Consider the following 15,996-nt stretch of genomic DNA (forward strand, 5'->3'; position numbering starts at 1 on the left):
AGGGCCAACAGCATGAATGTTAAAATTGAACTTCAAAGTTTTGAATTAACACCACAAAATCTACTGTGTACTATGGCAAAAACATTTACTGGACACTTTCAGCTCGGAAGAGAGCTGTGAAAAAAGTTGCGGCATGACCAGCACTCTGACTTTTCCAAGGTGCTGGGCAGCCTGGATTCAAAAGATACAATCCCTTACAGTATATTCCAAACGACCAACGTATTTGGACAGGTTAAACCATGTCCTTTGGATTATGTGGCAATGGATTTTAATGCTTCTGAGGTTTCTCATTACCGCCCCCACACCCCCACCCCACTCCACTCCCCCAATACCATGTGATGCCATGCTCAGGATTCAGCAGTATTATAGTGGTGCCACAAAACTCACTACCTACAGTTAGGGCTGGGCGATTCACCCTAAAAAAAAAATCTAGATTTTCTCATTAAAAAACTCGATTCACGATTCACGATTCGATTCAATCCCCCCCCCCAAAAAAAAAAAATCTTGTGGAGCTCTCTTGGCCCCTACGTGGTTGTGTGTGTGAGAGAAAGAGAGAGAGAGAGACTGTTTGTGTGGCGGTGCTTCTGGTGTGTGTGAGTGAAGCCTACTCGGACTGGGCTAGTTTCTATGGACATGGGGTAGCTTATAGCAGGGGTTTTCAAAGTGGGGGCAGGGGACACCTAGGGGGCCGTGAGAGGATGCCATGGGGGCCGTGGCAGGTTGGCAAGGAAAATATAGCAAAATTAAATGAATAATTTAATTAATTGAATAATCTAAGCAGCCAAAATAAACCAAAAATAGTCCCAGTGGAATAATTTTGTTCTTTACAATATTTATGTATTATGCTTTCTGTAGTACTAGTAGTAATGGTCTTAAGAATACACAAGCTTTATCAAGGTGTGAAACTGGGTGCACAGAAAAAAATTGTGTGGCACGTCCGATGTCAGGGGGGGCTTGGCTGGAATCTACCGGTATCTGGAGGGCTCTAGTAACGTTTGGGAACTCCAGGTCAAAATAGCCTAATGTAATTTTATCTCAGAACATTGCTAGTAATAGAAATGACCAATTGGGAACAAAACAAAAGAACAAAAATGTGAGGGGTTGCCTGCTGGTTTCCCAACCCATCAAAGCCCATGGTAATGCGTCTGAATACATGTCGATGCATCTGAACACTGCTGCGTTAACACAGCGAAAACATTTTGGAGCAACACCCTAAAACAATGCTTACTTCAAGACGGCAACGTTTGCAAGCCTGAGTAGATTAGATATCGCGTTTCATGCATTTAATCAGACATCATAGGGTTGCATTCGCACAGGAGTAGCACTAGTTTTACAGGGGGTAATTTCTCCGGACTGCTTCACAGGTGGTAAAACTCTCGGCGAAGTTTACCGATATCGCCGCTATCTTTACTGACATGGCGCGTTCAGACGCGGTTATTATTACTTTACCACTAGTCTCCTCATTAAAGTCCAGTCCGAGTGGGGCTTTGGAGAGAGGGGGAGAGAGAGCGCGCGAGAGACGGAGTGCTCCGTGTGCTTGGTGTGTGTGTGTGTGTGAGCGAGCGAGAGAGGGAGGGAGAGAGATACCTTTCAACTCGCATATGTTGGTTAAAGGCCAACTTCCGATAAAACTCAGTTTTACTCACTCCTTTCGAAGATCGGACGGTCACCCCAAGTTAAACTCACTTGCAAGGCTCTCATAGCGGTGGCGTCCAACTCTCCTGGCTGTGTTTCCCGGTGTTTCCCAATTTACATCAATAATGCAGAGAAACGAGCGAATCACGAAAGCCTTTCTGTGTTTCGTCACGTCGAAAGAAGGCGTTGCCCACAAAGGTTTATATCGACCCATTTATCTAAAAACATGTCGAGTAATTTTTTTCTGCTTGTTTTCAAAACAAGCAACGTCTGGTGGCCCGAAACATAGCTTAGCTTAGCTATCAGCTGGTTGCTACTCTCAGGTACACACACAGCACAAAGCCTCATGCATAAAGCCTGCTCACTCCGGTTGCTCCGTGCCTACAGCTCGCCTAGGGGTCGCTGTCGAAAGAGCACAGCCCTGAATGGAGCCTGCACGCCTCCGTTGGCGCCCCTATAGTGCAGTACCACCCGGGGAAGTGGCGACTCTGTTTCCCATTACATTCCCTCCAGGAGCTGGAGGACTGAGCCAATCAGAGACGCGTTTCTTTGAGAGCAGGAGGAGTGAGCCAATCAGAGACGCATTTCCACGAGAAACACGGAACACTCTCTCGTTTCTCCACAAGCCACCTTGCCAGCTTGCAAAAACGTCTTGAAACAAAGCAACCAGAACGTTTTTTAAAACAGGACCAACGCGTAACACATTCAATAACAATTGGGAACACGGCAATATTATTTAAATTACGTTGAGAGGCGATCTTTAAGATACAGGCGAGGAAGCAGCGCATCCAAAACTTTAAGCATATGTTGAAAACCTCTCTTCTCCGCCGAATAAATTGGAAGCATGTCCGTAGTAGGTAGTTCTAAGCTAATTGCATCGGTGATTGCTTTCCACCTTACTCGTGGTAGGGGTAGAGTTGTTTGCCATTTTCTCCGCGAGATGTTTCCGTTTCAAATATTGAAACAAGATTGTAGTCCGGCTGCTACAGCTTACGTTACGACAACACTGTCATGTCATTCAACATTTACAAAGTGGTAGGCCTACTGTTTGGTATTCATCATTGGCAAAACGATAGGAGGTAGTGTCACCTTTTTTGAACAGGAGCCCGTATTCCTCACCGGTTTCATTTCACCCGTTATATTTTGGTGTAGGCTAACAATTTCACTCACCACGGTTAGTTTGTTTGTGCATGTAATGGGGGAGGAGACACAGAGAATGCACTAGGTAGGCCTACGTCTCCGGAGGTCTTGGCGAACGTAATGCGTGCGCTGTGCGCTTGGATACATAAACTGCATAGATGCAAAAATCGTATTAACGCGATTTCTCAGAAAACAAATCGATTTGACGTTCAAACTCGATTTTAAAATCACATCGATTTTTTGCCCAGGCCTACCTACAGTGCCTATGTAATAGAATGCAGGCAGGATGTGCAACACAGACAATCATTGTATCAGAATATCCACACTACTGCTACAAGTGCACTGTTGTGTCTTCAGAATAGTCTCCACATTTACGTAATAACAGTATTTTCCTTGATCATGTCATGTTATTTGCTGCATGGCCAGGGAAGCCAACAGCATCCACATCTCACTCCAGGTTCAACCATTGTGTTTCATTTTCCTTTTAAATGTTTGAATGATTGTGAAAGTGTGAAGAATGTTTTATAAGACAAATAAATATGAAGTCTGTACATTTCTTATTCTGTGAATCCACTTCTTTTTCGACCGTGTGTGCCATAAAAATTTAGATTTCTACGCACACGCACACTATACATTCCATCGCGTGATGGATGTTTGGTTGTGGCTGTGACGGAGGCATGCTATGCTCTCTGGCTTTGCCAGTCCACGCCGGGTAGGCCTATACCAAAGCAAGCATTACTTTCATTTCGACCATAGGCGATGAACAGCTGCTCAGGACGAGGTAGAGATGCACATGCGCCAGGAAGAATGAATGTGCGCTGTGCCAACGTCTGCAGCATTGCTGATGACATCAAGATACAAATATAAATAGACAGTGTTTTGTATGGCCTGATATTTTCTTTATAATTGCCATTTTGTAGTCGATCTGTCTTGCGCAAGATTAGGCCTTTTGTCGTTGATCAGTCTAGTTTCCCGCAAAGTATGTCATGGGGACAGTAGGCTCGCTTAATAAAGGCAGTGCCTCCAAATTGCGCACAGCACACACACATTACCTCACATTATGCTATATACTTGCAACTCTTTTAGGATACAAAAGTTCAATCAGTTTTTCCTCCCAGGAACAATGCAGTCACAGTTGGTAAAACGGTAGGCCTACCTAGAGAATCTTTGGTACAGTCCACAATGGCCACTGCATCCAATAATGAAATCGCATCAGGCCTATTTGTTAAATTAAATTGTAGTATTGTTGTAGGCTATGCAGGGCCGTTCTCGTTCCACCGGCACTTCGAAGTATGCTACACTCACGTTTTCCACTCGCTCTGCTCTTGTGTGACAGCAGCTTTGCTTTTCCACTGAGCGAGTCTGCTGGAGCCTACCTAGTATCATGTGACCCACTGGTACTAATTGATATCGCCACTTCCACACAGACGCGACCGCAGCCAGACGACAGCCAGGTCGGGGAGCAAGGGCAAAGCGTGAGAGAAAGACGTGACGTGGATGAAGGGAAATATTAGAGCAGGACAAAGAAGAGTACCGTTTAAACTTCCAGCTCCTATTAGAAGCGCAGACAGAGAGTGCGAGCCGGAGGAAAAGTTTTCCAAACTCAGAGCAACATGACACAGTTGGAGACCCCGCTGCAGTACGACAATGGATATGACGAGGGAGACTACATGATGCAGGAAGATGAATGGGACAGAGACCTTCTTCTGGACCCAGCATGGGAAAAACAACAGCGGAAGGTAAACAAAAAGCAAAGCGCATACCAGTAGTCTACTCATTTCATGTTTACGCACAAGAGCAAACTGTGTTCATTGCACACCTCTTTATTTAATTATGTGCACTTAAGTCAAGGACACTGTAGCTTTATTGCTGTCTTTTGTCAATTAAACAGAACAAACAAACAAAAAAACAGTATGTTAAAATAAGACTATACAAAAACTTGCCTCCCCATCACCTATTCCTGAGTACTAGCTTTCCGCAAACGGCTAATTTTACCCCCGGCTTTGTCCCCTGCCTGTCACTCGGACTAATGCGGGGGTCTGTGTTGGCTCCAGTTGACGGCACTGCTCTGTTGAGGGATGGATGCGGCGGTGGGTACCGGCTAACAATAGCTCCATAGAGCGGCTCTTGAGACTGCTGCCATTCCACTGATACGCCTGGTATGCGGACTGTCAACAGATGCCTCTAACAGATGATGACGTCCTTGGGATTAGAATGGATGCACTGGCTAAATTTAACCCCTAGACCAAAACGGCATTATAGTGGGCTAATCCGATGTCCTTGGCGCGGAATTCTTTTGTTGGAAGAATCCTCACGAAAAATGATGATCTCCTTTGGCCACATTCCTTGGCCATTCTTGTGGTAGGCCCTATTAGACCAGATTTCAAACACACCTGAGGGGGAGGACTTGTAGTGTGCCACTGGATGGCAATACTCAATAATCAACACATAATATGTTGTTTTTCAACCTTCATAAACACCATGCGTAATTGCAGTCCTCGTTGTGCCAAAATTAGGCCAGGTAGTGCTGTTATGATCTTGTGGGAAGTCAAAAGTCCACATGGGATTTGTTTGCATTAGTGCCTCACTCTCGGTTGCGTCTTTGGCATCTTAAGGAGGCTATCACCTTTCCCTCTGAACCAATCCTCTTATCAGCTCGAGACCCATGAGTTAACGGTGGCAAGCAGCTCCCCAAGTCACTTAGGTGTCACACACACACAAAAACAATAGAAGCAACAGACACCAAAATCCCAACTGAAACAACAGACAACTAAACCCACATGAAACAGAATTGTTGACAATAGTATAACAACAATCTCAGAGCCAAAGCATACCACAGACATATACAGTCAAGTCAAGTAGGTTTTATTGTCAATTTCTTTACATGCACTGGTCATACAAAGAATTTGAAATTACATTTCTTGCTTTCCCATTAATGATTACATGTTGGTAAGGACATACAGTATAGACATAGACAGTAGACTTATACATAGGCAGATAGAGTAATAGACAGCTCAGTACATAAAACAAGACAGCTCATACAGACTTTAAAGTGCAAGAGCAGGACAACAGACAGTACATTAAGAGGTATCTGTTGTGCTTTTGTGCTTTTCCTAAAAAAAGTCCTTTATAGCGTTCTGACATGGTAATAGTAGCATTTTGAAGAAAATAAATATTAAAAAAGGTCTGTCAAGTACACCAGCAGCAGTGTGTGTGTGTGTATGTGTGTGTATGTGTGTGGGTGTGGGGTGTGTGTGTGTGTGTGTGTGTGTGTGTATGTGTGTGTATGTGTTTGGTGCAGGTAGAAGGTGCGGTGTGCGTCTTGTGTGTGTGTTCGTGTGTCTGTGTGTGTGTGTGTGTGTGTGTGTGTGTGTGTGGGTGTGTGTGTGTGTGTGTGTGTGTGTGTGTGTGTGTGTCAGTATGTGTATGTTTGGGTTTAGTGCAGAAAGTGCAGTGTGCTTGTGTGTGTGTGTGTGTGTGTGTGTGTGTGTGTGTGTGTGTGTGTGTGTGTGTGTGTGTGTGTGTGTGTGTGTGTGTGTGCATGTTTTTGAGTTAGTGCAGGTTGAAAGTTCAGTCACGAGTATAGTAGTGCAGGTGGAATGTCAGTCGCAGATATGGTGGTGGGGGGATGGGGGGGGGGGGGGTTGTTTCTTGTCAGTTGCCTGGCTGGCTGGAGGCTGACAGTGGAGGGAGAGTGGGTTGAGTGTTCAGCATCTTGATCGCTTGGTGCATTGGGCTGCTCGCCAGCCTGGGGGTACGGGAACGGAGGCGCCTGTACCTCTTTCCAGAGGGCAGGAGCTGAGCAGTTTGTGTGCAGGGTGGCTTGTGTCTTGATGATCATCAGTGCTTTCCGGTGAGGCGTGTGGTGTAAATGTCCTGCAGGGAGGGGAGTGGTACTCCAATGATCTTCTTCGCTGTGTTCACAACACGCTGGAGTGTCTTCCTGTTTTTCTCCGTGCAGCTTCCTCCCCACACTGTGATGCAGTTGGACACGACGCTCTCTATGGTTCCTCTGTAGAATGTTGTCATGATGGAGGGTGTAGCACTTGCCTTCTTTAGTTTGCGCAGGAAGTAGAGACGCTGATGGGCCTTCTTCGCCAGTGATGTAGTGTTGGTGGTCCAAGAGAGGTCGTTGCTGATGTGCACTCCAAGGAACTTGGTGCTGCTCACTCTCTCCACAGCATCGCCGTCGATGGTCAGTGGTGGCAGTTGTTTTTGGACCCTTTGAAAGTTGACAACAATCCTTGTGACAACAATCTGTCTTGTTGACATTCAGCAGGAGGTTGTTGTCTTTGCACCATCTGGCCAGCAGGTCTACTTCTTCTCTGTAGTGAGTCTCATCGCCCTTGGTGATGAGGGGTCCGTGTACCATTCGTTCTTTTGTTTTTCGATTCAGAACCAAATAACAAAAAAACGAAAAAACGGCTGGTTATTTTATTATTTCGTTTTAGTGACAAACGAAAAAACAAATTTCGATCTGAATTTCCAAAATTTATTTTGTACTTCATTTCAAAACAAAGCCAATGAAAAAAAGCCGAAGTGCTATTTTACATTTTTTTATATTTTCATCTCTCAGCCTTATGTGCCCCGGAAGTACTAGCGTTTGCCCCTGCCGTTGGCGATGATGCGAAACACAGGACGATGTTGCGCCCCACCGCGCTTCTCGTGGCTCTCATTTGACAGCGCGCACGACTGACATAGTTTTACCTACCCGAAGACCACCGGTTTTATTAACAGTTTTGTAATAGACAACGACCACCGAACACTGTTTTGGTGTCTTGTGGGCTTACTACAGCTATTAGCTAGGCTTATCAGTGAAGCTGTCTTATGGAACAATGTGGAGATAGCCTGGCTATAGGATCTGGACTATTATTATTATTTTAAGGCATCTGTTTTCTAGGAACCGAAAGGAGCTGACTTTTGGTTGCAGGTGGTCGCGTCCACCATGACATTTTGATATTGTGTTGTTGTTGTTGACTCTCGGAAAGAATTGCCCTCTGACGTTTTCCCCACTAGCCATCAGATCTAATGCCAAGCATTATTTTGTCATGAACCCTAGAAAGTCTCTAGTTTGCCAAATAAAATCTGTGTTCCTGGCGAATTCATTCCCTTTGTCATTGTCCCTCTTTTCCTGTTAGTAATTTTGACCTGGATATGTTTATCACTGTCATTTGTCTAAACCTACACAATGCGCCAGCACTTAACACAGCAGGCATCAAAGGAACGCACCGCGTTTGTGAGGCATTCTCCGTCCTTATCCCTCATGGAATGGCAAGCCACGTTGAGAGACTTTAATTTACTCCCGATTTGGTCGAGATATTAGGCTTCAGTAAAATGTCAGCACCACATCAACGTTATTTTGGCAAGTGTAATGTGCTGATGGAAGTACGAAGGTGAAACAAGACGCATAGGCTTACAAATAGTAGGGCGCAAGGCTATACTTCCCCAAGTTTACTGAAAATGGCCATTGCCACTGTGTTCAACGTGTTTTTTTTACACATTCAAATACTCCAACTAAAGACATCTCCCAAACTCAACGACGAGTGCTGCCAGTGCACATTTCACCTAGCACCACACACGTGGACTGCTCGCAGTGCAATACAAGGGCTGCACCAGCTGCAAATGCCAGAGAATGATCGCACCTAGAGCTACTCAGAAATGTAACCTACTGTACTGATGATAGGGGGTGAAGTTTTAGCTCATATTTCATTTTCCAGTGTAAAAACTGTGCTAATTGCCTCAATTTATTTTTACTGTAAACCAGCATTTTGGATGGTCTTCATTTGTGATATGGCTCGCGTTTTTGTTGAAGTTTTGTAACGTGGACTATCTTCTACGTGTATACTTTCGTTTTAGTTTGGTATAATTACGGACAATTCAAATTACTGATTTTTGTGTCATTTTGAATTTTTTTGGAAGGAATATAATCAAAATAGTCCCGCCGCGTGGATTAGTGTTTTGTGATGTGCATGTGAGAGCCTTATGTCGGCAAAGGGTACAACAGTAGGCCTATTGTTTGGTTGTATTGTTTGGTCTTTTGTAGACTGTCTGTACGTATTCACTCATGAAACTGTAACGTGCTTCTCACATAAGAGTAGTGCCGCCAGAGACGTTAGCATTAAAATAACCTTTGGTGCCGCGACTTCAGCACCATGGACAGAGGGCGCCCGTCCATGCAGGCAAGGCGCGTCAGGCCATGAAGACGGACATGAAAGCTTTCAACTGATACATTTTCATAAAAACATTGCCGTTTGGATTTGTTTTTTGGCTGTGAATTTCACATATATGTTTCAAAACACCTCTTCTGACAACATCCAGTATGGATTTAGTTATGCTTTTTAACCTATTTAATCGAGGTCGGCTTGTAGGCTATAACTTCCGGGGCACATACTGCCGAGAGATGAAAATATAAAAAAATAAAAATAGCACGTCAACCTTTTTTTCATTGGCGTTATTTTGAAATGAAGTAGAAAATAAAATGTGGAAATACAGATCAAAATTTGTTTTTTTGTTTATCACTAAAACGAAATAATGAAATAACCAGCCGTTTTTTCGTTTTTTATTATTTGGTTCTGAATCGAAAAACAAATGAACGAATGGTACACGGACCATGAGGCCCACCAGTGTTGTATCATCCGCAAACTTCACTAGATGGTTAGTGCTGTGGGTCGTTGTGCAGTCGTGTGTCAGCAGCGTGAACAGTATGTGCTAGACAGAAGACTGTAAAGGCAGCAGACATTCCAAAGGGGTTTCTTTGAAGAGATCCATTTCACCGGGGCTTTCATGGGGAAGTGGTACCTTTCCATTATGTCACGCTCTTGCATGTGCACACACACCTTGTGCCTGGAAGAGGATGGTGGTGGTGCAGTGGTGGGCATTCGTTGATGCCGTGTGAATCATGGGTATATTTAAAGTTGGCAGTCAGTTTTGGAAGAATGCTGTGTGCCGTGGCGTTACATCCAGATACAGTGTACATGTTGTTCGTTTCCTGGCCCACAAGTGATTGACCCTGTATAACACTGTAATATCAGCTGGCTAGAAAAGGACACACCAGCATTCATATCAATGAGTGCGTATACATGCAGTTCAGTATCCCGAATATGATCGGGATATTAAGTATCCCGAATTTGCGTTTGAGCATATAAACACTTCAGTATCCAGAATAAGCCCTTATTCGGGATACTGAGAAATCGGGATATGCTAGGTGGAGTTCTCCGAAAGAAGCCGGGATACTGACGCATGTACAGGTATACACCTTATCCCGAATACAGGGGCTTCCCATGGAACATTGTTGCTGGTATCCAGGCTACACGCATTTCAAGAGAATTCTATAATGGCCAAGAATGTAGACTGGGATATAACGTTCTGTGCGCATATAAACACATTACCGAATATGATCAGAACCGGGATATGCCTCATATTCGGGATACTGAACTGCATGTAAACGCACTCAATATCCACCCAAGCCACTCTGATATTCACCCCCCCAACCCTTCCCCTTTCTCTCGCTCTCTCTGGGGCTTTTCTAGCCTCAGCTTAATACCTTAAGGCTCTTAAAGACCATTGTGGTTGACTAGTCATTCAAGAGAGCCACGCTAGAACCACACACATGCCAACAGAATCTTCTACTACAAACACCTATAGGCCTTTTAGTTTGATTCAGGTAGTGGCTCTCTGAAGCATGTTTTGTGTACTTAATAATACTTGAATTGTGGGTAGCATAAGCACGACATAACAGTCATGACATAATTATAAGGCCAACATTCAACTTGTCATGACAATAGCCAAATGACACTTGTAATGACTAATCATTAAAACATTTATGGCACTTTCATGACCGTCAGTCATGGCACTACTATGATAGTGTCATGCCTTACTGTACTTATAACGGTACTGTCAAGTGAAGTGTCCTTAAATTGTGTCTACATTTTTTTGCAATAATGTGGTGGTTGTCTATTCTTGTTTAATTCTAAGTCAGAGTAGCCTAGGTGGTATAAATTCAGCCAGTGTCCTTACTAGAGTGGAAGGAATGCTTTCTGGTGTTTTAAATATACGTGTGTGCCCTCTGATAAGAGAGGAGAGTGAGTGATTGTGCGAGAGGGAGAGTTTGTGGGTCTGCATTGGAGTGCTGCTGAGATAGACCAATCAAGTACAGAATACTACTTTTATTAACTTCATGACAACTTTACCAAGAGAAGTTCGAGGACACGTCCCTACTCGCTACAGAGTCCTTGTAGACTTTTCTGTGTGGCTGACATTTTTTTAGATATTAAGCTGCCAGTTAATGAATACTGTATGTCCATGCTAATGACAATGATGATTTGAAGGCGGGAGAAATATCTCCTGTTACCTAAAAATCAGGATCTGGGGCATCTCTACTTTTTACGTAGCCTAGGCTTTTCAGTTAGTCTTTCACAACCCCAATCGCTGCATGGAGTGAAAGCCCTTTGGAAGCGGCCATTGAAGGCAGTGTGGCAGTAAGCCAATGAGTCTTGAAAAAAGTTTTAGCCAACATAATAAAAAGGGTCCATGTGTGCGAGTAGGCTATGTGTTTTAACCCTTTCGTAGGATCCGGGGTCCGGTTCCGGATCTTAAGCAGTGGATCCGGTATCCGGCAGGATCCTAAAAATCAGGATCCGGTGCATCTCTACTACAAAGTTACACATTACACTTCTCTGACACTTTTATCCAAAGCCACTTCACAGTTATTTAGATGCAGAATATTATTTACAGTCCCTTGAGCAATGTGCGCTAAGGTGCCTTGATCAGGGGGACTCCAGTCATGGATGAGGCTACTGGTAAAGCACCCACATCCTCCTAGTGGTATGGGATTCGACACGGCAACCAGACAAGGCAACAGATGGGGACAAACGGGTCCATAGTCCTGGGCCCAGGGAGAGAGGGGGCCCACAATTGGGCACACAATAAAATTACCTGTCTTAATATGAATCTTAAAGAGTCAAAACTAACTCCGTTTCAGAATAATATATGGTCCCACAGAAAGATAGTATTCATTTTACAGTGTAACGTTTTCTTCTTTAATTCTCCTCAATGTTGCTACATGCTGCAGAGTTGCTATTACACTAGCCACCTGCTTTTATCTGGCTTTTGTCTCCATCGTGACGGAAATTTGACTTTGCACAGTGTTGTACTCTTATCAGTATTTCTTTAAGTTTACTCTGAGTTATTGACACCCCTTTTTTTTTACTTCATTACTTTTTTCTGTGTTGAGTTGGGGGCCTTTCAGAGGACCTTGTCCTGGGCCCAGCCAAAGCTGCCAGTGGCTCTGCCGGCCACCTTCTGATCACAAGATCAACTCAATAGGCCAGTCACCACAACTTAAATACGTGTATGTTTAGTAACTGGTGGTGTTTTCCGGGATGATCGCGGTTTCCCAGATTGTGTCTGTCTACTGTATGTTGGTGTGCCCAAAGCCTCATGAGCAATTTGGCAGTGTGTGCTACATGTGAGTTGCAGCGGTTAGGCGGCTTAGGAAGATTTTGAGAGTGCTATGTGATGGATGCTTGGCCAATGCATGCCTGCCACCCGCCTGAAAGCCTTCCTGTGAGGCTGAGAGAGGTGGCCATATTCCTGTGGACAGATGCATCATGGCTGGAGGGGTGGGCATGCCTCAAGTAAACCTGCTGATTTATGGGCAGGCCGGAAGCTGGCATGCTGGCTGGCTGTACAGAGTATGTATGGCTGGCTCTCTGCCTGGCACTGGAGTAAGGAAGTGAGTGTGTGTGTGTGTGTGTGTGTGTGTGTGTGTGTGTGTGTGTGTGTGTGTGTGTGTGTTTGTGTGTGTGTATGTGTTTGGGATTGGCATTAGGGTTAGGGTTAGGGTTAGGGTTAGGGTTAGGGTTTGGGATAGAGTGTATGTAGTCTGGTGCCTCTGATACTGAACTAATGAAGTGTGTGTGCTTGCGTGCGTGCGTGTGTGTTAGGAGTGATTGTTGGGCACGCCTATCACTGTACATTTACTGTATGATCTGCTTGCTCTGATACAGAACTAATGATGTGTGTGTACTGTATGTGTGTGTGTGTTCCCCACATAGACATTTACAGCCTGGTGTAACTCTCATCTAAGGAAGGCCGGCACCCAGATTGAAAACATCGAGGAGGACTTCAGGAACGGTCTGAAGCTCATGCTGTTGCTGGAGGTCATCTCAGGTACTTCCAGTCATCATCAAATCATCTGCAGACCTGCTCCAGTACATTGACCATATTAAACGTTTGGTGAAATGGCCATGCAGGACAGCCATGGCTCAGTGGTTAGAGTGCTGGCCTTTTAGATCAGAAGGTCGCAGGGTCAAATCCCACCCTAATCAGCACCTTCACCCATGGCTGAAGTGCCCTCGAGCAAGGCACCTAACCCCACATTGCTTCAGGGACTGTAACCAATACCCTGTACCTAAGTTAACTGTAAGTCGCTTGGATACAAAAGCGTCAGCTAAGTGTAATGTAAATGATAGAGAATGAACAAATGGTTATTATTGGTATATACAGTGATTATTATATTACGTTTTATTTCATTACATTACACTTTCACGCTTTTATCCAAAGCGACTTACATTTATTTTAAATACAGGGTATTGATTACAGACTGTGGAGCAGTGTGGGGTTAGGTGCCTTGCTCAAGAGTAGTTGAGACATATAATCTTTACCATTGATACATATGTATATTAAAAAATAGGGGTTTTGACAACCTACTCTATTCTAACCTAGTCATTCAGCAAAGAAGGGAAGGGCATGGGGTGGGGTGGGTTAGGTGAGGAGGAATACAGCATGAGTGGTTTACATGTCACGACAAACGTGATCGATTGCGTAAAGTGACGTCCAAACATTTCAGACTTCCACAGACTTCACTGCTCCTGCCTGCATGCTTAATTCAGCAGCTCAACCCTCTGTCCAACATGAGTATGGGGGTATGGCAGCGACAGTGAAGTGGCTTGGTTATAAACTAGCTAGGTGTATAACACGCTCAACTCAACCCAATTAAAAAGCAACGGGGTGCTCATTCCTCAAATGTTATGCAGAATAAAGATCAGGCTATCACGATAAACAGTAGAAGTATTACACATGTGATCTCTCTATTCAAGTCATAGCTTCTACTGTATGTATTTTATATGCTTTATATTAATTGTGTGAGGGTGGGCACTGGCAGATGGGAATTATGGAATGAGGTGAAAGTACATACCTGTAGGTGTGATTGTACTGCATTTGTAATGTTTGATACAGGTGAAAGGTTACCCAAGCCAGACAGGGGAAAGATGCGTTTCCACAAGATCGCCAACGTAAACAAAGCACTCGAATTCATCACCAGCAAAGGAGTGAAGCTTGTGTCTATTGGAGCAGAAGGTAACACTCACAAACAGCCGTACGATTTTCATCTATTTCATATCTCCATGTAATGTGTTGTGATGCATCATTTTATCCAATGTGGTTGTTTTTTTCCGAATTGGCTCATTTAGAAATTGTGGATGGGAATGTAAAGATGACTCTCGGAATGATCTGGACCATCATCCTCCGCTTTGCCATTCAGGACATCTCTGTGGAAGGTAAAGAGCTAAACCACGTCAGACAGTAAACTGGGCCTGATGGGATGTGCTGTGGTGGGGTTCAACATTCTTAACCGCATCCTTGGTGCAGTACAGCACCGCTACAATGATGTATTATGTGGGCCTCCTCTTTAGAAACCTCTGCCAAGGAGGGTCTCCTGCTGTGGTGTCAGAGAAAGACTGCCCCGTACAGAAATGTCAATGTACAGAACTTCCATGTCAGGTGAGTTTCAATTGCATTTTTATCAAGAGTTTTGGGATATTCTGTATTTTGTTACTATACTGTATGTGGCTTTTTTTTTAAACTCATTTCCAAGATATTTTGAGGAAATGAATATCCAATTTGCTTTGGTGCATTGAGTTCAATTTGCCTCTCTGGTGGAACCGTAGGGCTCTCTAAAGAAGCTATAGAGGAAACATCAAGGTTCTCCTAAGAACAAATTTTTGTAACTATATATTTATTTATTTGACGATAGTATCTTCAGAGGATGTTAAAGGTCTCCCTCGGAATGGCAAACTGAAGAATCTTAGTTGAACTTTTAAGAGGTTGTGTTTTCATGTTATTGACCTGTGAATATGGCTCCTCTCCTGTGTCACCTGTTCCTGTCCGTGTGAAGCTGGAAGGATGGCTTGGCATTCTGTGCCCTGATCCACAGGCATCGTCCCGACCTCATTGATTACTCCAAACTTAACAAGGTCAACTGTCTGGTCCGGATCTTAATAACCAACCACTACAGCCAGGGGCCAGATACACTATAGCCTTTAGGCTAGGCTAGTGGTTCCCAATCTTTTCCTGCTGGAAGGCTCTTTTGAGGCTAAGAACATTTTCGCAACCCCATGCCTGTTTTCCAAACGGCAAAAACTGTTGTCCCTTAATATTACTAATTTGTAAATTAAAATTCACATGAGCGCTAAATAAATGTATTAATTAGAAAAGTGAATACTGTAACTAACCAATTTATGGAATGGTTATATATTGTGTCACCGGTATAGTGCATATTCAAAGCTTAATGCGAACAGCTCCTCTTTGCGACCTTCTGCAGTATTTCTCTCACCCCCCCATTTTGGGAACCACTGGCCTAGGGGGTGTTTAATTACGTGCAAAATCAGCCTCAAGGCATGTGGAATGACTGGCCAACCTTGATGGCTGGTATGAAGTTCAGCTCGTGTTAAAACCTCCAGCTAAAGGCTTCATGAGAATCTGGCTCTTTCTTCTCACCGTGATCTCACTCTAACAACACACAACAGCCTGGTGTGACTCGTTAGCCATGCATTTTACCAGACACAGGACTAATGAAATGTTCCACCCACAGGGGAAGTATCCAGGGTGCGATTTGGGGTTGGGGGATAGGGGAACTTCCCCATTCTTATTTTGATATCTAGACTATATGATGTTAGATTAATGTAAATATGAGCATCCCCCTTCTGGATTTTCATCAAATCTCACACTGACCTTGGAAATATACCGTATAATTAGTAGGGGTGTAAATGGCCTCCATGACGATACGATTCAATATCGATATCTTATCTTATTATTCGACGTGATTATTTTCAATGCTTAAGAATGCCTCACGATACGATTTGACTTTTTTTCCAATTACTTTTCCACTTCTATTATGTTATGGAGCTAGGGCATTGGGCAGGGGCCAGCGATTCGATTATT

At 44.0% G+C, this 15,996-nt stretch overlaps 1 protein-coding gene across 2 annotated transcripts in view; it reads left to right on the top strand.

Annotated features, from left to right (window-relative positions):
- The first annotated feature begins 4,214 nt into the window (after window positions 1-4,214).
- actn2b (actinin, alpha 2b) overlaps window positions 4,215-15,996 on the top strand; it is a 39,340-nt gene continuing 27,558 nt past the window's right edge. The window contains exons 1-6 of one of the 2 annotated variants that reach the window (XM_063191212.1): window positions 4,215-4,514; window positions 12,831-12,945; window positions 14,014-14,133; window positions 14,247-14,333; window positions 14,469-14,556; window positions 14,951-15,029. In XM_063191212.1, coding sequence (XP_063047282.1) covers window positions 4,389-4,514; window positions 12,831-12,945; window positions 14,014-14,133; window positions 14,247-14,333; window positions 14,469-14,556; window positions 14,951-15,029 — 615 coding nt within the window. In that variant the 5' untranslated portion in view covers window positions 4,215-4,388. The remainder of the gene's footprint in view (window positions 4,515-12,830; window positions 12,946-14,013; window positions 14,134-14,246; window positions 14,334-14,468; window positions 14,557-14,950; window positions 15,030-15,996) is intronic. The other variant, XM_063191211.1, reaches the window with a different exon arrangement.

Source organism: Engraulis encrasicolus, chromosome 24 (assembly GCF_034702125.1).
Source record: "Engraulis encrasicolus isolate BLACKSEA-1 chromosome 24, IST_EnEncr_1.0, whole genome shotgun sequence".
NCBI classification, from domain to species: Eukaryota; Metazoa; Chordata; class Actinopteri; order Clupeiformes; family Engraulidae; genus Engraulis; species Engraulis encrasicolus.